At 43.8% G+C, this 25670-nt stretch overlaps 1 protein-coding gene across 1 annotated transcript in view; it reads right to left on the reverse strand.

Moving 5' to 3' along the window:
• The window catches only part of NPC1 (NPC intracellular cholesterol transporter 1), a 48098-nt gene extending 23602 nt beyond the window's left edge, over positions 1-24496 (reverse strand). Inside the window, exons 1-6 of the mRNA XM_046672435.1 lie at positions 24333-24496; positions 12906-13028; positions 11856-11962; positions 8403-8578; positions 1806-1973; positions 967-1216 (exon numbers count right to left, since the gene is read on the reverse strand). Coding sequence (XP_046528391.1) covers positions 967-1216; positions 1806-1973; positions 8403-8578; positions 11856-11962; positions 12906-13028; positions 24333-24389 — 881 coding nt within the window. The 5' untranslated portion in view covers positions 24390-24496. The remainder of the gene's footprint in view (positions 1-966; positions 1217-1805; positions 1974-8402; positions 8579-11855; positions 11963-12905; positions 13029-24332) is intronic.
• Between the last annotated feature and the right edge of the window lie 1174 nt (positions 24497-25670).

Raw genomic sequence — 25670 nt, forward strand, 5'->3', positions numbered from 1 at the left:
AGTGACACTTTGAGGAGAAACAAGCTATTAGCGTAGTCCCAACGTGTCTCCTCTAAGATATTTATCAACTCCAAAGGGAGAAATAGTAACTTTACAACGGAGAAAGCCAGAAGACACCATTTCAACCAAGTGACCAAGGTTAACATCACCAGTAAAGACACAGTGAGATCACGTGCCCCTTGATGTGATATACTGATATAAGAGAAAGAAACATCAGTTCTGTGATATTCTTGTCAAAAACACATAACCTCATTCTAATCATAAGAAAATATCAGATAAAGCCAAATCCAGGGGCATTTTACAAAATAACTGACCAGTACTCATCAAAAGTGTCAAGGCCATAAAAGACAAGGTGAGACTGAGGAACTACCCCAGACTGGAGGAGACCAATAAAATACAAAATGTGAATGTGATGTGGAGTTCTGAAACAGAAAAGGAGCATTAAATGTGAATAAAGTCCACGGTTTAGCTAAAAGTATTACACAAATGTTATTTTCATGGTTTTGATCATTATATACAATGGGTGATGTAAGCTGTAACATTAAGGGAAGTTGGGTAAAAGATATATATAAATATATATAAAAACTTTTGTACCTTTTTGGTAAGTCTACAATTATTTCAAAATAAAAAGTTAAAAAAACTGTTTTTTTCAAGATGCAAATATCTAAAAGGACTATAGTCTTGCGTTTAAATAGATTTGAACCAGATTCAGCTTATAAGACCTTCCGTTAAAGAACGGGTGGTTAATGCACAGTGCTTTAAATCACATCATTTTGAATAAATCAATGAAACCCACTTCAAGTGTTTAAATGTCTACATAGGCCTTTGACCGTTTACTAGTTGCAGGACATAAGCATGCAGATATTGGCTTTCTGTTCTCATTCACCAAGGACTACAAGTGGAAGCTGAAAGTGCTGTGCGGTAATTTTGCTCTTCTCGCCCCAGAGGATAAACAAAACTCCTTACCTGTAGCACCACACGGCAAAAAATGCTCCAAAGAACATGAGCAAAAAGGCCGTGTAGGTGGTCCACATGATGACATACATGGCGTCCAGGCCCAAGATTCTCCAGGGAGCAGGAGCAGGCGGGGGCTGGGGCTTGGGGCCACAAACCACTGAGCAATCCTGGCAACTGCACGGCCCCGTGACCTCGTCCACAGACTCGTTACAGCCCTTGGTGGCATTGTTCATGGGCTCCATCCCATGGGCTGGAAGGTCTGCAGGGAGGATTGTGATGAGGGAGTATCTCAATTAAAAAAACACTACCAGGTTTGTATTAAATGGTATTTAAACCCAATGATAAGCACTCCAAAATAATATAACACAACCAGAAGAACAGAAAGGACTAGAGGTTTCTATATGATCAAATGATCTTTTGCCGCTTAGTCCTGTAAAATTTTAAGTTATTTTAACAACTCTGAGCAGTTTGTCACTGAGATCAGAGTACATCACATTCCAAGGTAAACCTCCAATCGTGTCTTATCACCATCGAGGAGCTAGTCTAATGCTATTGCAGAGCTCCTGAAAAGGTCTTTGTAATGGTTTTCAGCCATTTAAAAAAAAAACCCAGCTATTCTTTCAATTACGCAGCAATACGTGAAGGCAAGTCTTCTTCCTCCTCCGATCCCACTTGCAGCCCCTAAATTAACCAGGGGCAGGAGAAATTAAATGCTCCAGTTACCTCTCTCATCGGAGGGAAACTCCAGGAACTAGTTACCTGAATTTATCTTCCTACTGCAGTTTAAGGTTCCTGGGCTTTAAAAAAAAAATCCCAAATACACCAAACTCGGGAGTCTTTATCCCTACCTGAAAAAATGGGTGTGATAGTGAAGGGTGCCTGGCCGTTGTTCTTATTGAACATGTACTCGATCCAGTTGGTGGCATTGCAGGCTTCGGCTTCCTTCCCACACAGGATTCCCAGGGCTTTGTCGTTACTTGAGGGGGCCTCCACATCCCTGCACGCGTTGTACATGGCTAGCAGAGGAACAAAGGAAAAACTGGACACCATGCTGCTTCACCTCACAGCCAGATCTTACAAAAGCCCCCTCCAACAGGACCTCGGAAACCCATACACCCTGCAATCAGAAGCCACAGGCTGGAACGCGGGACAGTAACTACTAAGGGCAGGAAGGCAGATCACCCCTGAAACCGGCCTGTCACCCTGCAATTAACATGCTGGGCCAGATTCCAGCTAACTTAAATGTAAAACACAGACAGGAAAGGCTCCTGTCATGCCACGCAGCTGGCAACAGCTGGGAAAAGTGTTACCCCACCATACAGAAGAGCACACTAAGACTGGGGAAGGAGAAGCTAAGAACCTTCGTGCCTCTTCAGTCAATGAAGCTGGTTCCAGAAAACTTCTGTGGCAGGAAATTATACTGCTAGAGAATTCTGGAACTTACAGGGGAAGACTGGTTTTAGGGCAGGGTCACATCTGAATGAACCTAATACTACTCTCTTTTTTGGTTTTAGTTTAGTACACGTTAAGACACACTGAATAAGGATAATGTCAACAACATTTTGCACATAAGGAAGGAGTGGTAATGGGCCCCATATAGCCCTGCTTGTCAGAAACTTCCCATGACATTCCTCCCCTAAACCTGAAGGAGGCACTTGTAATTCACCATCTTGCCCTCACTCTAGGAAGACAGTGTAGCTAGAGGGATAGTTATTTTCTTTAGAACTGTGGTTATTCCATTGCCTTCTGCCCTCTATCATTGCTGGAAGGAAATCTCCAAATGTCATTCTTTTGAAGTGATTTGTACCTTTTTTCTACTTGCTTTTAAGATACTTGTCTTTGGAGTTTTACAGTTGTTCTAAGCTATATTTAGGTATGGATTTCTTTTTAACAGCTCTATTGAGATATAATTCACATACCATACAATTCACTATTTAAAGTTACAATTTAATAGATTTTAGCATATTCACAGATATATGTGACCATCATGACAGTCAATTTTAGAACATTTTTATCACCTTAAAAAAAGAAATTCTGTATCCTTTGGCTAATGCTCCCTTATCTCCTCAACCCCTAAGCAACCATTAATCTAATTCTGTCTCTAGATTTGCCTATTTTGCACATTTCAGATAAATGGAATCATATACCATGTAGTCTTTTGTGACTGGTTTCTTTCACTTAGCATGATGTTTTCAAGGGCCATCCATGTTGTAGCAGGTATCTGTACTTCATTCCTTTTTATGGCTGAATAATATTCCATCGTCTGGATATACCACCTTTTGTTTATCTATATATCAGTTGATGGATATCTAGGTTGTTTCTACCTTTGGGCTATTATGAATAATGCTGCTATAAATATTTGTATACAGGTTTTGTGTGGACATATGTTTTTATTTCTCCTGTGAGCAGAATTGCTGGGTCATATGGTAACTCTATGTTTAACTGTTTCAGGAACTGCCAGACTGTTTTCCAAAGTGACTGCACCATTTTTCATTCCCATCAGCAGTGTATGAAGGTCCCAACGATTCCTCCACATCCTCGCCAAAACCTGTTTTTATCTGACTTTTTGCTTCTAGCTGTCCTAAGGGGTGTGAATTGGTATCTCACTGTGGTTTTGATTTGCATTTCCCTGATTACTAATGCTTTCAAGCATCTTTTCATGTGCTTATTGGCCATTTGTATCACTTCCTTAAAGAAATGTCTATTCAGATCCTTTGCCCATTTTTAATTCAGTTATCTATTTAATATTGAGTTAAAGAATTCTTTACATATTCTAGATACAAATCCTTTGTTAAATACATGATTTACAAATATTCTTGCCTTTTCTTGGTGTCCTTTGAAACAGAAAAGTTTTTCATTTTGATCAAGTCCAACAGATCTATTGTTTTCTTTCGTTGCTCATGTTTCTGCTGTCATATCCAAGAATCCATTGCCAAATCAAGGTCATGAAGTTTTATCCCTATGTTTTCTTCTAAGAGTTTTCTAGTTTTAGCTATTACATTTAGGTCTTTGATTCATTTTAAATTAATTTTTGTATCTGTTGTGGTGTAAGGGTCCAACTTCTTTCTCTATCCAGTTGTTCAAGCACTATTTGTTGAAAAGACTATTCTTTTCCCATTGAATAGTTTTGCCATCCTTGTCAAAAATCAGATGACCATAGACATGTTGGTTTATTTTCAATTCTACCTCATTGTCCTATATGCCTATCCTTATTCCAATACCATGCCATCTGGATTTCCATTGGTTGATAGTAAGTGTTGAAATTGGGAATGAGTCCTATTTTGCTCTTCTTTTTTAGGATTGTTTTGACTATTCTGGATCCCTTGCAATTGCAAGTGAATTTTAGAATCAAGGCCTGTCAATTTCTATAAAGAAGTCACTTGGCATTCTGATAGGGTTTGCACGGAATCTGTAGATGAATTTGGGCAGTACGGCCATCTTAACAATATTAAGTCTTCTGATTCATGCACGTGAGATGTCTTTCCATTTATTAAGATTCTCTTCAATTTCTTTTAATAATGTGTTATAGTTTTTAGAGTATAAGTTTTACACTTTTTGTTAAATTCATTCCTAAGTATTTTATTCTTTTTGATACTATTGTAAAAGGAAATTTTTTCTTAATTTCACTTTTAGATTGTACATTGCAAGTGTATAGAAATAAAACTGATTTTTGTATATTTTATTTCTTTTTAATTTATCTGGCTTAAGGATTCATTATCTTTTCCTAACTCTGAGGATTCATCTCTCATCCATTCTGGGAAGTCCTCAGCCATTATCCTTTTGCTTGTTGTCTCTCCCTAGCTCTCTTTTCTTTTTCTGGAGTTTCTTACTTCATCCCACATATCACTTCTTTAATGATTTCCAGATCTTTATAATTCTATGTTGTTTCCTGGGTAATTCCCTCATATCTTCCATCTCACCATTTGGTTTTCAAGGTTTTTTTTTTTTTATTAGATATTTCAAGCATTCAGAAAATATGGACAATAATTCTCATTTACTCATCCATCTATATCAATATTACTATTTTACACCAGTTGCCTCAATAGTTTAAAAAATACACTATAGATACAGGTGAAGCCCCCTGACTGCCCCTTGCTACGAGCATCCCCCCTTCTTCAATATAACCAATCTTGAATTTGATGTTTATCTTTCCCATGCATGTTTGTGTACTTTTATGATATACTGTATCCATAAATACATACTGTTTAATATAAACATTATATACGTTTTCTGTATTTATTTTCAGTCAATATTTTTTAAGAGTCATTCACATGACTGACATAATTCTAACTCATACATTTTAACGGTTTTAAGTATTCCATCATAGACTATGACTATGCTCCAATATAGTTACCCATTCTCCTCTTAATTAGCATTTGGTGTCTCCAATTTTTTTAATTTTTGTTTTTTAAAATGGACTTTATTTTTTAGAGCAGTGGTAGGTTCATAGGAAAACTGAGCAGAAAGTACAGAGTTCCCATATAACCTCTGCCTCCACACAAGCACAACCTCCCAACTATCAACAGCACCAGAGTGGTACATTTATTACAATCGATGAACCAACACCGACACATCATCATCACCCAAAGTCCATAGTTTACTTTACGGTTCACTTTAGGTGTTGTACATTCTATGAGTTTTGGCAAATGTATGACATGTACCCACCATTATAGTATCAAATAGTTTCACTGCCCTAAAGATCCTCTGTGCTCCTCCTAGTCATTCCTCTCTCCCCGCAACCCCTGGCAACCACTGATCTTTTTACTGTCTCCACAGTTTTGCCTTTTCCAAATGTCTTATGGTTGAAATCATAGAGTCTGTAGCCTTTTCAGATTGGCATCTTTCATTTATTAAAGTTTCTTATTTTTAGCGCTGAACAATATTCGATTGTCAGGATTTACCACAGTTTATCCATTCACCTATTCAAGGACATCTTGGTCGCTTCCAAGTTTTGGCAATTATGAATAAAGATGCTATAAACATGCATGTTCAGGTTTTTGTGTGGACAAACATTTTCAACTCTTTGGGGTAAATACCAAAGAGCATGACTGATGGATTGTATGGTAAGAGTACTTTTAGTTTTCTAAGAAATTGCTAAACTGTCTTCCAAAGTGGCCGTACCATTATGCATCCCCACCAGCAACGGATGAGAGTTCCTGTGGCTCCACACCCTCACCAGCATCTGGTGCTGTCAGTGTTTTTAATTTTGGTCATTCTATTAGGTACGCACTGATATCTCATTGTTGTTCAACTTGGAATTCCCTAGTGACACATGATGTCAAGCATCTTTGCATATGCTTATTTGCCACCCATATGCCTTCTTTGGTAAGGTGTCTGTTCAGGTCTTTTGTCCATTTTTAATTGGGCTCTTTGCTTTCTTATCATTGAGTTTTAAGAGTTCTTCATATATTTTGCATAATACTCATTTATAAGATGTCTTTTTGTAAATATTTTCTCCCAGTATGTGCTTGTCTTCTCATTCCCTTGACATCTCCAATTTTTCATGATCACAAAAATGCTACAATGAATGTTTTTAAATGGTCTCCCTGTTTCTATGCATTAAGATTTCTTGAAGGCAAGCATCTATACGTGGAATTTCTAGAATGAGAGTATATTTATCTCCAACTTTACCAGGTAATGCAAAATAGTTTTTCTAATGGTTTTCAAACACTCACACCAAGTTATGGTTACCAGTGGCACAGTATATTGACATTCCTATTGCTCCACATCCTCACCAATATTTGGAATTGACAACTTTTTAATTTGCGGCAATCTGATGTGTGAAATGGTAGCTTACTGTTAATCTGCATTTCAGTGATTTCTCTAGATACTGATTTATATTTATAACCCTTTTCACTTATGGTTTCTGCCTTTCCTCTCTTGTCTAGAAGCCTTCCTTACACGTAAGTCATAAAGGTCTTCTATATTTACTCCTAAATATTTCCAAAATTAGGATTTTTAATCTATGCATTTTTAGTATGATATGGAAAAATAAAAACTAGATGAACATAATAATTTCCTCACTCCGCTAGTCAACCAGCCCACCCTTTCCCTTAACGATGTAACAATACACCTGGTATGTATCAACTTTCCACATGCACAGTCCTGTTTCTAGACAGAATGATCTCTCTCCATCAGTCAGGTTGTCTTTTAGGTCACATCTTTCGGCAGGTTTAGTCCTAGGAACTTTACTTTTTATTGCTTTTGTAAATGGGATCTTTTTTCTATTAAAATTTTTTCTATTACATTTTTAACTGATCATTACAATTAAATTTGTATATTGCTTTTATAGTCAACAACTTCGCTGAATTCTTTTTCTCTTATTTTAGATTGATCTTGGGCATATTCTTTATTCAGCTTTGTCTAATCTGCTGTTTATCTTTTAGTCCACTTAAATGACGATTTCTCATTAATAGATCCAGTTGGTTCTATTTCTAATCTGTTCTTTTTCCCTAGTGTTCTATTCTTTCAGAGTTCCTTCATTTCAATCATTTTCAACAAGCATTATATGGTCTTTTCCAGATTGTTCTATGATTTCTAATTGTTGGGGTTACCCTTTCTCCCGTTTGTTCTACCTGCTTCCTTTCCCTTACGGTGATCTGCTTCTTCATAGTCGAAATCTCCTCTCCTCTGCCAGCTACTTCTCCCTTCCACCCCTGCTCCTCAGTCTCGCAGTAACTCATGAAGCTACACAGTTCACGTCCACTAGAACCAAAGTTCCAATGGTCTCTAAAATGTACAGAAGTAAAGGTGCACATACAGTAGTCCCCCCTTATCCACAGTTTCACTATCTGAGGTCTCACGTTCCCTGGTTTCACTTACCCGCGGTCAACCATGGTCTGAAAATATTATGTAGAAAATTTGCTGCATCACAATGCCAAGTCATTCACCTCACTTCATCTCATCACACAGGCACTGTGCCATCTCACATCCCCACAAGAAGGGTGAGTACAGTACAATAAGATATTTTGAGAGAGAGACCACATTCATATAACTTTATTACTGCATAGCTATAATTGTCCTATTTTACTATTAGTTATTGCTGTTAATCCCTTACTGTATCTAATTTATAAGTTAAACTTTATCACAGCTATGTATGTATAGGAAGAAACATAGTACATACAGGGTTCGGTACTATCTGTGGTTTCAGGCATGCAGTGGGGGTCTTGGAACACATCCCCCGAGAATAAGGGGGGACGACTGTACTAAAAATTCCCATATGGGAACTTACAGTTGGGAAGCAGTTAAAGCAAATACTTTAAGGAGATTGTGCCACAGCCTGTAGCTCAAGTTCTAGGATACAAGCAAAGCAACAACTCGCATTTCATGGCCAACAGAACTAAAAATTGTCATTTCACACAGCTGACAGGACAACAACAACAAAACAATTTGATCCACTGTCCTGATACCAACTGTAGAAGAAGAAGAATTAAAAGTTTACTTACCATTAGCAAAACTCTCGCCAACATAGTACTGCAATTCTATTACATTTGTTTTCGTCTGGTTCGTAACAGGATCAACATAGTCTTCAGTTGCTGTAACGTTCAGAAACTGACTTTGTTGAGGGCTACATGTCAGCTCGCAAAACAGGTTCATTAGGTTATAAAAACAGGACGGACATCTAAAGAAAAAGTAAACTATATTTTGTATGATCTCACAGATAACAGGGCCAGGAAAAAGGTGATTTAAAATAGACAAACAATATATAAAATTTATTGTAAAGTGACAAATGAAATACCACAAGGACATATTAAACCTAGCAATTCTAAAGCTAAAATCTCATGTTGAAATGAAGACCTGGGGCCGGCCCCGAGGCCAAGTGGTTAAGTTTGCACGCTCTGCTTCAGCGGCCTGGGGTTTCACTGGTTCAGATCCTGGGCGCGGACATGGCACCGCTCATCAGGCCATGCTGACGCGGCGTCCAACACAGCACAACCACAGACACTCACAACTAGAGTATACAACTATGTACTGGGGGACTTTGGGGAGAAGAAAGCAAAAGAGAAGATTGGCAACAGACGTCAGCTCAGGTGCCAATCTTAAAAAAAATAAAGAGGGGCTGGCCCCGTGGCCGAGTGGTTAAGTTCGCGCACTCCGCTGCAGGCGGCCCAGTGTTTCGTTAGTTCGAATCCTGGGCGCGGACATGGCACTGCTCATCAGACCACGCTGAGGCAGCGTCCCACATACCACAACTAGAAGAACCCACAACGAAGAATACACAACTACGTACCGGGGGGCTTTGGGGAGAAAAAGGAAAAAATAAAATCTTTAAAAAAAAAAAAAAAAGAAAGAAAGAAAGAAGACACCTCTTTAAAGACTGCCCTAATTACTACATTTATGCTGTCCAGCTGTAATTTCAAAAGGAGAAAAATGCTTCTCTGAATTCTTCACTTTATAATTTACCGACGTTTTCTTTGTCTTGAAGCTAAAAGGACTTAGGAGCATGGTGACAATTCTGATTAAGAAGAAAAAAGGAGAAAAAATTAGATTTACACATTAGAATTTTCACTTTATAATCTATTGAAAGGCTGTCTTCCAAGCTCCAAGATAATCCCCAGGCCTTCTCTGAACACAAGAGGATTCCCCGTGACTTGAGAAGATAAAAAGAACAACAGTGCCAGTGGCCTTCTCCGGCTGCACGTACTTCAGAAGCACATGGGTTTTCATGAGAACCACAAGCTGTCTGCTGTCCTTCAGGTTCAAAGTTTAAGCTCTGAATGTTGACCAGTTAAACAGCAAAAGAACTCTCCTCTTTGGTTCATTGTTATCTGCAAAAGCTGTTACTTCATTAGACTTGCATTCTCAAAACACAATCAATCAAGATTACTCTCTGCTCTGATCCAGTCTAGGCAACCAGACACGACACAGAACAAGGAAGCTGTGGTCCCAGCCCTCAAACCCTCTGACCTCGTGAAGAAGCAGACATGCACACTGACTATTTCAGGAGTCCTGTGCTTTACTGTGACAAAAATAGGAATGACAATTACACTATTCTAACAAAAATCACTCTAAGGGTGCACAGTTTTTTATCATGTTCCATAAATTACAAACCTCTTTCCATGTTACTACCTTTAAAATCGTCTACTTTGACAGCTGCATAATATTCCACACAGCAGCTTCTCATTATTTGCTATTATAAATCAAACTCTGCTACCTCTGAAAACACGGGGAAAACTTGGTTATCTTTTGATGTTTATGTCCATAATGTCTCAGTAGGTGCTAAATAAATGTATTCTGACTGAGTGATGGCTCCAATCTAGCTCTATCAACATCCACTAGCCTTCCACAGGGTACAGTGGCCTGATTAGATTCTCAACTTCCTGATCTATTATTATACAGACAGTTCCCAATTTACAATGGTTCAACTTAAGATTTTTCGACTTTATGATGATACAAAAAGGATAAACATTCAGTAAAAATCATACTTTGAATTTTGAATTTTGATCTTTTCCCAGGCTAGTGATACGTGGTAGATTCTCCCTCGTGATGCTGGGCAGGAGCAGCGAGACGCAGCTCCCAGTCAGCCACGTCATCACGAGGGTGAACAACCCATACACTTAGAACCATTCTGTACCCATCCAACCATTCTGTTTTTCACTTTCAGTATGGTATTCAATAAGTTACGTGAGCCATTCAACGCTGTATTACAAAATGGACTTTGTGTTAGATGATTTGCCCAACTGCAGGCTAATGTAAGTGTTCTGAGCTCATTTAAAGTAGGCTAGGCTAAGCCAGGATGTTCAGCAGGGTAAGGGTATTAAATCCATTTTTTTTTTTTAAAGATTTTATTTTTCCTTTTTCCTTTCAAACCCCCCTGAGTACATAGTTGTGTATTTTTGGTTGTGGGTCGCTCTAGTTGTGGCATGTGGGACACTGCCTCTGCATGGCTTGAAGAGCAGTGCCAACTCTGCACCCAGGATTAGAATCAACGAAACCCTGGGCCACCAAAGTGGAGCATACGAACTTAACCACTCGGCCACGGGGCCGGCCCCTTAAATCCATTTTTGACTTACAATGTTTTCAACTTACGATGGGTTTATCAGGAGTAACTCCATCGTAAGTCAAGGAAGATCTGTAGTGTACATTGTCCTGAAAGAAAAATTTAGTGAGGGTTTTTCACTGTGTATTTCTGGGAAGCCGGGGTTCCTCAGCAGACGCCCACTTGCACCCCGTCACCTGCAGCAGCACCTGCACAGAGAAGTATTTCCCTCTGCAGACGTCCTTCCCATCTACCCTTACCAGGGCGCTCAAGTGTGGGAAAGTCAGAACGGTATCATCATGTGCTGTTCCAAAGACCACCACCAGCTGTTCTTCTGCACCTCTGAGAACTGCTGGCTGAGCTTAGAGAAGAATATCTACAATGCAAGTCTCTCCACTGCCCCAGTCACAGGGAACAGATTGGACAGTAAGCTAATTTTGACAAAAGCAGCCGACTACGCCAAGCTGATTAATAGTTCCCAAAGGCCAGCTCTCCTGAGCACTGGGACTCTAGCATATGACGTCACCCCAGGAAGAGAGAACCATGTGCAAAGCAGGGGAGGTGAGGAGAGGGAGGTGATGCAGAGGACTGCATGGATGAGGGTCTTGGGTCAGAGACCTGAGCACCACCACCAGGAGCCTCTCCTGCCCACAGCGCAAAGAGGCTCAAGTCTGAAAGGGCCAGTCCACAGTGCAGACACCTTCGGGGTAAAGACACCTCAGAGGAAGACCAGGCATCAGCTCTGAATGTAATGAGCAAGAGGACCAAGTCGGATAATTATTACTTTAACAGAAATTATTCTTTATTTCTGAGAAGTCGTAAGATTGCTTTCTAAACAAACTTTTCAAAAGAAATCAGAACGTTACTGGTTAAAAGTGCCTAAAATCCATTTTTCCTGTTTGCCTGGCAGTCAACCTACCTGGACAGAAACTGTAGAGGAAGCTGCAGGTTGTCCTTCAGCGTTTGAAGCTGCTGAACGTCGCAACAAAGGCTGACATTGCCAAAGAAGAGTCCTGGACAGAGCTCCTTTGGGTGGGAAAGCATGAATGTCAGAGCATCACAGTTAAATAAGGACAAACATTCCTCAATGAAATAAGACAATTTTATTCATATAAGTCCTTTTTAGTTAGACAAGGTCAGACGTGTTTGCAAAGCTCTTGCAGAATTCTTTTAAAGGCTATCAAATTCACAAGTGGAGGTAGTAGAGACATTTCTAACTTTGTTCTTATAAATAGCAGCTCACTCTCCTCCCTTGACAATCACTTTACCTCTTCTTAGGTTTTTTGTGTAAGTTCAACCAGAATGCTATTTACTATTTCCATTAGTCACTCCAGGCCAAGTCAAATGTCCATGACAATTCTGATAAAAGTAGCAAGTAAGTCTAGGAGACCTGGCAGCACGTCAACTTGATTTTAGGTTACTTAAGCCTCTAAAACCAGTCTTTTCAGCTTGATTTTTCCAGTTCTTTTCTAATATCCCTGTGTACCAGGGATGGTAAAAAAAAAAAAAAAAAAAAAGAACAGAAAACAGAATCTTGGTAGCAGCCAAAGTTCACAGGTTCTCAGTAGAAAACAGAAGAATCAGTAAAATGAACCGAGGACAAGAGGGTCATAGCTACTTAGCAGCCTTGTTCATTCAAGTTCTAAAATCTAGGAACCAAAATAAGTTAACTTCAATATATTCTGAAGAACCTGCAAAGAGCAACATTTGAGGTACCAAGGTCAGTCTCTAAATAGTAACCTGCGAGTGGGAAACTTTATGAGAAAGGCATGAAGTCAGCCCCAGAAAAATTAAGCCTCTGGAGTTCTGTTATCTTCTCTGCCATTGCGTGTTACAGCTAAGAGTTTGGGATAAGATTTAAGCCTAATGGTTTCACTTCCACCCCAACCCCCACAATATTTAAGGTATAAAGACAGAGGATCTCGTAATCAGCATTTTGTGTTCCCAATGCCCAACATGACAAACTTACCTGCACTAAATCATACCCATCCTTTGGCAATGGTTTTGGTGGCCCAGAATATTCGCAATTGTACCTCTTATCTCCAAATGCAATTCCGCACTCTCCATACCAAACACAGGACTGTGAAAACACCTAGAAAAAGTCAACACAAAACTCAGTTCATCAGGGCTGCAAGGGTAAAACAAATTTCAACGGCAAAAAGTGCCCACTTATGCACTATTACAGAATTTCCCAACGTTACCTGCAAAGTGAAGCAATGACAAGAGGCACTGGTTAGTTTAACATTTTGTAAAATACGAATTAAAATAGGCCAAATGGACTTGTCAAGTAAGTCAGTGAAGCTGGTAACAGAAATGACTTATTTACATGATTTCTACTTCCCAATAATTTATTTGTTGATAAGAGGAAGCTACAGATCCAAGTAAGAATAACTAGGAATCGGTGTAGAGGGAAGAAAGCCAGATAGTATGTGAGGTTGCGATTACTACAGCATTAGTTCTGCACAGCTGCATAAGGAACTATATAATCTCTAATTAATGAAAGAATATTTCCATAAATATTTAGGTTAATTAACATCAGCACATCATGAGTAATGTGAAGAACAAAACTACAAACATCAATAAACCCTACGTAAGAAAAAGGATAAATCCTAAGTGAGAAGGAGCAAGAATAAACTCCTTGACCTCAAGAAAGCAAGAAATGTGTAGAAAGCAAGGAATGTGCTAACTTTAAGGAAAATCACCTCAGCAATCTTAAAAGAAAAACTTTAAACCTTTTATCTAAAGATTTCTCAAGAGCCACTCATACTCCCCATGTGAGAGTCACAAGGTTGTCAGAAAACTGAGAAGGGGAGGAGAGCGCAGTGTGAATCATTGCGTCAGCACAGCCATCGAGCTCCACCAAGCCGGCCGGGGCCACAGGCTGGCAAGGTCTTGCAATCATCTGTCCCCTGAGGAAACAAGGGACTTTGGAGAAGCAACCGTGGCTCCCAAGACAACCGGTAGAAAAGCCATTTTTTAAAAAATCTGTATAGAAGCAACAGCATGACTTCTCTCCAGTGACAGTGGCACATGACCCACACATATGCAAGGAGCTAAGTCAGCCTGTGTTGGTTCCCAGCATCAAAATACAAATCCACAACAGTCCCTGAAGCCCTAAGATCATGAAAGAAGAAACAGGCAGGAGGCTGGGATGTATAGGTGGGGGGGGAATCTAAGGGGTCAATATAACTTGTCTCTGAAGTTATTCTTCAGATAATTTAAAGCAGAAATTATGACTTACCCATCTCTTGATTCATTAAAAGTCTTATGTTTAGGCCACAAGAGAGGGAAATTAAACAAAGGAGGAAGTGACAAGTATTCAACAATACCACATACCAAACCTCTGGCAAGAAGGCGCAAAATTCTTATATAAAAAGAATCACCGTTATTTCCATAAATCTAGCAATTCTAGTGAAAGTATTGCTTCTTTAGATTTCTACCTACAAGTTCATTATCCATCTACTGAAATCTGAAAAGGCAAAAACAGACTAAGGAGGCAGCACTAACTGCTGATGTTGACATGTAATTTAAATACAGGGCACCCTTCCCTAAACCCACGTCATTCTCAACAGACCAGCAGGGCAAGCAGGTCCGGGCCTGGCGGCACGCTGGTATATCACCAACCAGAGTGGGAGAAATCCAGCCAAAAAACCAGACTCTGGCATGACAAACAGGATGGGCATCTGGATTCTAAGTTCCCCTTTCTCAGGGCTTGGCCCCATCGAAGAAAATGAAGATGACCCAATGTGGTTAGGTTCCCAGTCACAAAGATCCTCCTGTATAATCCACATCATCTTTTTCAAAGCAAAGTTGTTTCCACCCATTTAGAAGAAAAGTGTGGGGAGAAGGGGGAGGCACAAGGAGGTCAGGAGTCCTGGCTTCTGCTCCTCAGAGCCCACGAGGCCCCTAGTCAATGTGCTTGCAGAGCCCGACTGCACCGGGAGCAGTTCCTTCATCCCGCTGAGCAGTTCTACTGCGAACTGAGCCGGACCCTCCGCTTATCACAGGCTTGGTGTGAAGATCAAATGAGGGACTGGACATGGCAGTACTTAGCAAACTACAAAGCACCACACAATCAAATGGAAGGAATTCTTCTCAATGTCTTCCAGCCGTCTGGGACCTCAGCAAAGAGGTTCCAAAGTCCTTAAGGGAATGAAACAGCCGAGTGTCTTTGGGCCCAGGAAACCAGCTCGACTGGGCTCTCAGGTTTGCTTCCCAGTCATCCTGCCAGGAGCAGCAGCCCTAAGCCACGGGCCTAAGGGACTTCTGAGCCATAGACTGTGCACTAGGCACCGGCTCGCCTGCTCTTCATAGATTAACCCAATTATTCCTCACGACAAGCTGATGAAGGAGGTGCGATATTATACCCATTTTGCAGACGAGCAAATGGGGACACAGAGACGCTAAATAATTAGTCCAAGAGTGGCAGAGCCAGGATTCAAACCAGAACATTCTAGTTCCAGACAGAGACTCTCAATAAAATACAACCGAGTAATTAAGGTCCTCACTCTGGCATTACACCGCTCCCTGCTTGTGTAAGGCACGAGCACGTGTGCACTCACTCACACGGCTGCACCGGCGGGGGATGCCTCTTTCCGCCCTCAAACCCCTCTCTCCATCTCCTCCTCTCGCCTACAGCTCAAAAGGAGAGCCGGTCTCGTACCCCAGGCCTGGCTGCTGCAGCGCTCCTGAGCCTCCTTGGGGACCCCCATCACCCCTTTCTCTTGCACATTTTCAACCTCATCTTTGTTGGTCCCTTCACCTGCTCCTGCCTAGAAATGCTGCTCCAATTTCACGCTCCTCCTCCAACGACCCCCACCTTCTCTCCAGCTGCACTTCCAACTACCTGCCCGACCACCCCAGGAGCTCAAGAGGAAACTAATCCTTCGTCCAAAGCCTCCTCCATCACCAATCCCTCTTCACGAGGGTTTAAAGCCGAGGCACCTTTCAGGCTCGGAACCTTCGTGGGGAAGCTCCCCAGTGCAGTCTCCCACGCCCTTTCCCGGCTGAGCCCACAGCCATCCTTTGTCATCCCCGTCACCTCCCATCCAGACCTCAGCAACGTCTCCTAGGCACAGCTGCCACCTGGCTCTTCTCGAGCCATGGCTCCAAAGTTTTCTATGCTCAGAAACCTACAATCCACCCTTCCCACAGCCTGTGAGACAAGCTCCAGACGCCTCATGTGGCTCTGCTGAGCACTCCCATCTGCTACTCTTCCACCTCTTCTGTTCCTCTCTAAGTGAGACTTGCCTGCCTCTGCACTGTTCATGCCAGTCAGCCCCTCCCCTACACTCCCGTTGCCCCTTGCTAGTTGTCAAGGCCACTCTCCAACCTCTCCCTCCCTCTTACGCCTTCCTGACCCACCCAAGCACAGCCCCTCCCTCCCTGAGCTCCATCACATTGGCCACCACCGCCATCACCTCCACGCCAGTGTCCAGACACTGGCTAAGTGTGCCCCTATTATCTCACTTCATCCTCAGATCTGTGAGACTCCTACTAAAGTAACACCATTTTACAAATGAGGAAACTGAGCATTACATAGGTAAAGTGACTTAAAAGTGGCCTTAAATCTGAGGCCACATTTAAGGAATGGCAGAGTCAGATCCTACCTGAGGCCCGGCTGGTTGGAGCCGGAGCTCTTATCCTTACACCACACAGAGGGTCTTTCCTCAGTGGACCACTGGCTGGGCCATGTTCATCTCTGTATCCCACCCAGAACCTAGCTGTGGTCCGAGCCAATGGATTTCCAGTCTCCAAATCACCAGAGCAGGCAGTCAGGACTTTATGGATGAATAGGACGGATGCAGCTTAAGATTTCCGGACTGTCAGAGAAGCACATGCTGACACCACGACCAAGATGGCACCTCAGGTACAGGCCACACGCTTCCTTCCTAAGCAAAGCATCTGATTTCCAAAAGTGAGGTGTCCACTGAAAGCTGCCTCTACTATGTATGATATGAGAATGCTTGGTGTTGATTTCCTATCAATAACATTCACCTGCGGAAGGAAGTATTATGCCCACTACCGAAATAAAACATGAGCTCAGATGTCCTCCACCATGTAAGAGAAAAGCCGGGTGACAAGGACTGCAGAGCGCAGTTCTCAGTTATCATTCTGGGGTTAAACCGAAGAGTGACTGTTGGGGCCGGCCCCGTGGCCGAGTGGGTAAGTTCACGCACTCTGCTTCAGTGGCCCAGGGTTTCGCCAGTTCAGATCCTGGGCATGGACATGACACCGCTCATCAGGCCATGCTGAGGCAGCGTTCCACATGCCACAACTAGAAGGACCCACAACTAAAAATATACAACTATGTACTGGGGGGCTTTGGGGAGAAGAAAAAAATAAAATCTTTAAGAAAAGGAGTGACTATCAGTTCAAATAGGATCAAAGACTCTGGGTCTGAGTGTCACTTGACATCCCAGAGCCTCTAGTAACAGGTCTTGTCAAAGCTCCACTGAAGGATTGGGGGTCCAAGTCCAAAGAATGATAAAGATTCTTCAGAGTTCCTCTCATGGTCACAGGCCAGTCTACAGAGCTATTCATAACCACAAGAATCACCTTACTTAAGCTTTTTAAAATTCTGCCCATTCCTATAATGTTAAAAATCCATGAATGGTTTTATTTTCTTTAATTACAGAATACCCATTCATCATAAATATTCAAACAGCACAGGTGTATATGAAATAACACTGAAAGCTGCTCCTCACTTCTCCATACCCCACCCGACTTCTCAGCTTTAACCAGCGCTACTTTACGAGACGTAGGTCTTGCAGGCTTTCAATTCCTCCCTACGGACACACCTACGCAGATGTATACACGCAAGCACGTACAAGAGCAGTAACTTTTAAATAGCTTTTTCACAAATAAATCTCTACTACCCTCTGGATTGGCTTTCGGCTCTACTTGAGCTGCCTTTAACTGTATTTATCTGGGTCCCCAAGGCCAGACTCCAGTCCTTGTCTCCAGCCCCACTGTTTTCTCCAAGGTTTCAGTCCTACCCATCTCAGAATGTCCTCACTTCTTACAAGCCTCTCGCAAGACTCATTCCCTCCACTAAATTTAACTGACTCCTTTCACCTGCTTCCGGCCCCAGCGTCCCCAGTCAGTGGCAGCACCTGGCCGCTGTTCAGGGCACCCATCCTCACTGCTCAGGTGAGCAGGTGTTCTGCACCCAGAGCTCTGGTGGGCAGTATCTGCTTCTGTCACTTACACTCCACAGCTCCCATGTGGGTCCACCAGGACAGGGGTGGATCAACTTCTCCTTAGAGGGCTAAAGGGCTTGTGGTCATAGGTCATGGTGCTAAATACTCAACTCTGCCTTTGTAGCTCAAAAGTAACCACAGACAATAGGTAATGATGGGTGCGGGCGTGTCCCAAGAAAACTTTATTTAGAGCAAAAGGCTCTGGCCAGGCCATAATTTGCTGGCTCCCGCCCTAAGATCAAGCAGAATTTATATTAATGAGAATTGCAAAGTTGTGTATGAGGGGAGAAGTTGCATGAGTATTTTCTTGCTTTTGTCTCAACTCGCTCATAAGACCATAAACTCACAAAGGCAGAGCCCAGGTATTACACTTGCTCTAAGTTCCCTACGATACCTCAGCCAGTGCTCACTGGTTCAGAAACTTCAAATTCACGATGAGTTGAAGGGGTTCCACTGGATTATGTAAGGCGACCAGAAGCAAGAACTGCTGGTTGTTTTGGCTTTAACCCAGAACTTAGTAGTTACAAGGCTAGACCATCTGTACTTTTAAAAGTTAGGTCATATGGATATTTCACAAGATACTCCAGAGTTTAATTATTGGGTATACGACTGGATAGGAAAGCTTCTCTTAATAATAACAGGAATAGTTCAGGAAAGGCTAAAGAAAAAAAAAAAGCCCCTTCTCATATACTTCAGCAACTATAGCAATTGCTGAATCAGACCGTAAGAGGGGGCTCCATGAAAGGACATCTCATCGTATGGAGCAGCTCTGAACATCAGCAACAGAATCCTGTACTCCAGGCTGCCTTTCGTGAATCCTGCTGAAATAGTAACACTAACTCATACTGAACATCAACCATGTGCTAGGTACAGTTAAGAGATTTCGCCCTCATTGCCTCATTTCCCAGACACCCTATGGAGTAGGATCACAACATTTTACAGGTAAGAAAACTAAAGCTCAGAGCAGGTTCTCTAAGGTCACATGGCTCCTAAGTGACAAAACCAGGATTGGGAATCAAGATTTTGAACACTCAGTTGAGCATTCTCCATCCTAGCCCTGTATCCCTACTCTCCAGCTGCTGCACTGTTCAAACTCCAGCTCAGTCTGTACACAGATGAAGCCGCAGATTTTGACAATGCGCCAGAGATGGGCTGTCCCATCCACTATGATCCCACACAAGTGTCCTTCTTCCTACACAAACTGTTCACTAACAGAAATAATGACTACCACTTACATCTTTTTAAGTACATCTCTAGGCAGCTGTCAAACAATGACTCACTTCCTCAGTACCAGCGACCATCCTCAACTCCAGGCCTGCACAAGGCCATCCCACTGCAGGTGGAGTGCAGAGCTGGGTCCTCTCACCTTTGCCGCTGTCTTGGATGGTAAAGCTCACGGCAGAACCTGGAGACACACCCAGCTCAAGCTCCAGTGAGGGGAGAAGAAGAGGCCTCTGCAGGGAGCAGAGGGGCTGGCCAGGCCAGGCAGGACAACACAGGAGGAGATGGAGGGAGTGGCACACAGAATCCTGTCCAGAGGTTAAGCTGCCTGCTACTTCCTTCGGAGTCAAGTAGGCAGACAAAACAAAAGTGGCAGGACATTTGGGGTGGAGGCTGGGCTGGTCTGACTTCTTCTGATGGAAATCTTTGGAACTCTGTTTCACAGCCAACCTGGCACAAACATATCCACATGACAAAGGATAATCTGTGTGAACACCAGGCGCGCCTCTAGATGGGTGTTAACTCACAGTCTCATTAGAGTTAGATAGGCTCAGCTAGTCTTCACTCTACAGATAACTCCTCCAGCTTGAAGTTTCTTTATGTGACTCACCGAAGCTCATACTACTACTTAGTATTAGGCATTTATGAGCTCCAGTACCTACAAGTTTGAAAAAATAACCCAAAAGCCACAAGACAAAAACAAAACCACAAAAGTAAGTGGGAGTATATACCGACCGCAGGCTTTTTCCTATGAAACGTTCACACAGCGTGGCAAGTGAACCACGGGGCAGGCCAGAAGGTTAACTCCACCTCTAATTTATCACGAGCTTTTGGAGAAGCCACGAACATGCCTTGAATGAGATGTCTTCTTGGCCGAGTGGAACATCTGCTGAACAGCTATCAACTTATGCTAAATATGAATAATCTGGGAGCAATATTTTGAATTTGAGTAATTTAGGGCACAGAAGTCAGAGACAGTGGCTCAAGCCCCCAGTCTGCCACTTACTAGCTATGTGACCTTGGGACACACTTGAGCCTTAATATCCACAACTGTAAAACAGGAAAAAGAGCATCACACCTGCTTAAAGGAGTCCTGTGAAGTTAAAACAAGGTCAGACATGTCATGGCAGTGGAGCACTACGCAAATATTAGCTAGCTCTTTTTTCTTTACCCTCTTATAATCTACAATGTCATTTGACAATGGCTTTATTGAGGTAATTTATCATAAAAGTAACCCTTTTCAAGTACACAGTTGAATGGTTTTTAGTAACAATTAGGTAACTTTCCCCCTATTTTCTCCAGTTTTCCTCTTGTCCACCCTTTAAGCATTAATTTGCCCTCCAAAGCTCAGCTCAAAAATGGACTCCCTATAACACTTTGTCCTTATCTTTATTAGAGCACTTTTCATTGTAAATTTTTTTATGTATTCACCCTTCCTCCCATCAACTATGAACAAGACAGGGATAGTAACTACTAACAACCACACAGCACTTTAGTTTACAGATGTCTTTCTGTATAAGTTAGTTCTCTTGATCTACTTTTGTATCCTACATTGTGCCCATAGCAACCACTTTATATTTATGAAATTACTGAATGACAGTAATTTCAGTTCCTCTGTGGCCTAAGGGACAGTCATAAAATAAAGAACATATATATATATATTTTTTGCTTTTTCTCCTCAAATCCCCCCAGTAGGTAGTTGTGTATTTTTAGTTGTGGTTCCTTCTAGTTGTGGCATGTAGGACCCCGCCTCAATGTGGCCTGATGAGCGGTGCCATGTTCGCACCAGGATCTGAACCGGTGAAACCCTGGGCCACCAAAGCAGAGCGTGCAAACTCAACCACTCGGCCACGGGGCCAGCCCCTAAAGAACATATTTTAAAGCTCCCCTCTGAAATCCCCCAACAGCACATTTGCATCAGAGAGAGGTGTTATTTTTTTTTAAGTTTTCTTGCCAAAGCAAATATTGCAAAGACTGAAAATAACAGGCAGAGTCCAAGCAAAGGGAAACCTGTTGGGCCACAGTTGATCACCACCGTCACCCAGACACCAGCTGTAAATGCAGCTGTGATCTCCACCAGCCTCTGAATTGTTCCCCCATCTTGTCCCCTCACCTGAAGCCATTGAAAGCTCAACGATTTGGTGATTCAGGAGAGTAAAAGCCAAGAGTCCTGGCCATTTTGGAGATGGGAAAATATAGTTCTTGCCCTCAAGGAGCCTGCAATCTAGTAGTTCAATTCGAACAATATTTCTCTATCCTTCCACAAGCACCCTCAGAAGTAGGCATAGTTGTTAACCGATTTTACAGTGGACACTGAGGTTCCAGAGGATACCTGGCTCGCCCAAGATCACTCCTAGTAAAGAGGAAGAGTCAAAATCCACCCCCAGGTCTCTAAACTTAAAAGTCTTCTGCCAGGCAGTAAAAGCTGCTGCAGCAGTTTAAACAAGATTTAGGACATTAGAGGGAAAGCATTCTAGTTGGGGGAACAGGAATAGCAATGTCACAAATGATGTAGCATTTGAACTGGGCCTTAGCAGACGGGCAGGGTTTTGACAGCAAGTAGTTTAATTTGGCTGGAGAACTGATGCCCTTCACGGAGCTGTGGATGCAAGGGCAGAAAGGGGCGCCTGAGACCCGATTAGAGGGCCCAGTCCAGGCTTCTGCAGTAGGTAATGTGTCATCCTTAAAACACCCTGAGAAGCACCCCTTTTAGGAGGAGTGGAGGGTGGGTAAGGTCACCCAGAAAGAGAGATGATACTATCCTCACGCCCAGAGGGGATTCTTTGTTCTGGCTAATATGACAAACACTGAAGGAACACAAAGACCTATTCAGCAAGTCGTTTTCTTTCTGCCCACTCGCTAAAATAAAAACCCCATTTTCCCTTGATTACTTCTGTTAGTAAGATATCTGATCACAGCATGGATCAAGGAGTGGGGGAGACTGGGAAAGATCACCCACATTCACTCCAGTTTCAGATGGTTATCCTTCAACGCTCTCAGGCCAAAAGACTAACCCATTCCCAATCTCCTGGGGAAAAGCCATCTTAATGGCTGACTTCCTACCCCAGCCTTTCTCTGTTCCAAGTTCCCCAAGGAAAAGCTTATAAAAATTAGTCAGGAGAGATATATACTATTTCTCAAAACTGTACACATCGTTGGATGACCACAAGGTTTGAAAACCATGCAGTCTGGTAATGCTATTTCATCCTCTGTAAAAATTTAAAACTATGAAGAGCAAAAATCCCCCCAAAATGTATTTCAGACCTTACAAAGAACAGTCAGTCTGTAATTCCACGACGGAACTTTGTTAGTGCTCAGTCTGAACCCAGGTGAGCTGCCGTCATCGGTAAGAATTCTGAAAGAAGACCCCTCTCCTGCCAACCTCTTCAGGTGTACAGAGAGCCTCTGCAACAGGAGGGAGTCAATCTGCAAAGTAACAATAGGGACGTTCCCAGCCACCATTTACAATCTGCTCAAGGCTTTCAAGTGTTTTGCAAGAGACTCATGACCAACCTCTGACCTATCCTAAAAGTTCTAAGAAGAGAGGCCAGTATCCAAGGCCGGTCATCAGCCTTGGAGACTACCTTGACGTAAAAGGATTTCAGACAGAAATTAAAGCTACTTAACAACGTGAAGCCTGCCTACTAGATCCTGACCTAAACTCCAGGGAAATTAAACAGCTGTATTTTCTTTAAGGCACATAAGTGCTACTAGTTCTTGAGTTTTTACTATAGTGATGAGGTCTCTCCACATATCACGTTACTCAATGACCCCAATAATCCTATGAGGTTTTCTTTATCTTCAGAAAAAACTGAGGCCCGAAAGAACAACGTGCCCAAAGCCACAGAGCTAGAAAGTGGTCAACCCACTGACCTCATTGGGAACCACCTCCCCTCCTAAGCAGGCACCAGATGTGAGCTCTTCCACAAGCCCACAGGCTGGGGCTCCCCCCACCCCCCACACACATGAGAAGAGGAAGCCACGGCTCTTCTCCTGGCTCGCAGGCCCTCACTGGGTCAGCATCACCTGCTTCCTCCGAGAACTACACAGAAGTCTAAGGAGAGGTTTTCCTGGTCCAGGGAGACCCCTTAATCTGCTTTCCCCTCTGATTCACTACCCCTCAATACCGACACGCCCGCGAGTGGACACAAGGGCACAGGCTCCCAGAGGCTCACTCTTTCATCCCAATCCGGTTTAACCAGCACTATATCCTTAGCTACTACCCCTGACCCCCACAGTTTTTTTTAAAAGAGAAAACCAGAGACAACAAACGGCAGCGAGGCGCTGACGCCCAAAGCTACTAAACCAAGGAAAAGCCGACCCAGGGAGTCAGGACACCGAGTTCCAAGCCCCGTCCCGGCGCGAGCTAGTGGACGCTGGGCCTCGGTTTCCCAAGGTGTAAAAGGGAGTTAGCTGAGAAGAAGTAACTTGCACTCTTTAGAAGACAGAGGTGACTTGTCAAGTACTTAAGACTGTCCCAATTTGGTGCTTGACGAATTGTTTCCTTTCTTTACCTCCCCTTTAGGGGAGGATAAGCGGAAATAAGGTGGTTGGATCTTCTAAACAAATTCATAAGGAGCTCGAGGGCATATGGCAGAATTTTTCTTCTAAAGGCAGGTTAAATAACTAAGATCCCTATCCCTCTCTATCCACCTTCCTCCTTCCCTCGGATCCCACATCCTAAACCTAGAAATTAGGTGACCACAGCTGACATGAGCTCAAAACAGGTCCAACCAGCAGCTCCCAGCTGCCGCCCTCTTGCAGACCTCAGGGAAAAGTGCGTGGCCGGGGAGAGAAACCGGAGAGATGAGGGGACCTCCAGGGGCTCCATCGCTAGAGCAACTTCCCCGGGACCGGCTGGATCCGCGCCCGTTCGGGGGACGGGGGAGCCTGAGCCGCAGCACGGCGCGCCGCCCCCGACTCGCGGCCCCGAGAAGCCCCCACAGCCCGCCCGGGGGCTGGCGGCCGCTCACCTGCGCGGCACAGAGCAGCAGCAGGAGGAGGCCGAGGGCCGGGCCGGGCGCGCTCATGCTGCGGCGGCGCGGGGTGCCAACGTCGGCGGCTGCACTCGCTCGGCTCCGCGTCCCGGGCTGTCTGAGGATCCCGCGCCGGCGGAGGACGGAGCAGCCGCGGCGGCGGCGGGCTGCTCGCGCAGGTCAGGAAGGAGGAAGGCGTCGTCGGCTCCTCCCCCTTCTGGGCGGTGCGGCTGCCGAGACGCCCAGGGCCCGTTCTGGGGTAGGGCCGGCCCGGGGGGCGGGGCCGGGCAGTGGCGGGGCCCAGACGGGGCGGGGCTGGACCAGGCAGTGCCACGCCCGCGGCGTGACCTCCAGCGGTCACGCGTTTGGGCTTCTCGGCCTTGCGGCCTCTCGGGGCGCGGCGTTCGGCCAGGACTCCCGGACTAGGGCAGCTGAACTTCTGGCCTCCGGCCTGGAGGATATTTCTAGAGTTGTGCCAAGAGTGCATGGTTTTGATGCTGTAACTCATTTTCCCCTTTTTGTCTTTCCTAGGTTGGAGACCTTGTGCGAGAAGGCTTTAGCAAACGGGAGTGCTTGGAGACTGTTTTCCCAGTTAACACCCCACTCCTGAGCGGAATAGGTATTTCGGCCCCAATGAGCACTCCGTGCAAGTTTTCCTCCCAAATCCAGTCACCCCAAAGGAATCCGCCCCCTGGGCGCTTGCAGCAAAGCTCGGGGCGGAGCGGCGCAGTGGCCTGACGGTGTTGTGATCCGAGAGCGCGGCGGGGGCGACGCCGCTGAGCCGCGCAGTCTCCGTGTGCTGCCCGCTCAGCCTAGGTTCGGAAAAGCGCTGGACCCGCACCATCTGCTGGCCGAGCCAAGCGTCGCAGGGAAGCCGTGGCTGGGAGAAGACCGCCCTGGGAAGTTTGACCCAGAGGTGGGTCGGAGTCCGTTTTTTTTGTTCTAAGTCAAGTAACACAAAGATAAAGGAGAAGCATCTTCGTTTTTGAGCCTTGCACTTTTATAATTTTTTTTGGTCTTGCACTTATTTTTATTATTTGCATTTCCGGTAACATTTGCCCTCTGACTTCAATTGTTGAGACCTCTCAAAGCAAGAGTCATTTCCATTTTGAAGTTAAGGAAATGAAGATGAGGATCTCTTCTCCCAACAGTGGAAGCTAATTTACAATGAAAAGACTAAATATCCATCTGTAACAATGATCAAACCCAGTCCCAGTAGGACCATGATGCAGGTGACATTCTCATCCCCTACTCTACCAGAGCAGTTACTGTCTTGCCTCTGCACCTTCTCAGCCCTGTGATGGCCAACTGGCCGGCTCGGCACTGAAACTATTG

Source organism: Equus quagga, chromosome 9, assembly GCF_021613505.1.
Source record: "Equus quagga isolate Etosha38 chromosome 9, UCLA_HA_Equagga_1.0, whole genome shotgun sequence".
Lineage (NCBI taxonomy): Eukaryota > Metazoa > Chordata > Mammalia > Perissodactyla > Equidae > Equus > Equus quagga.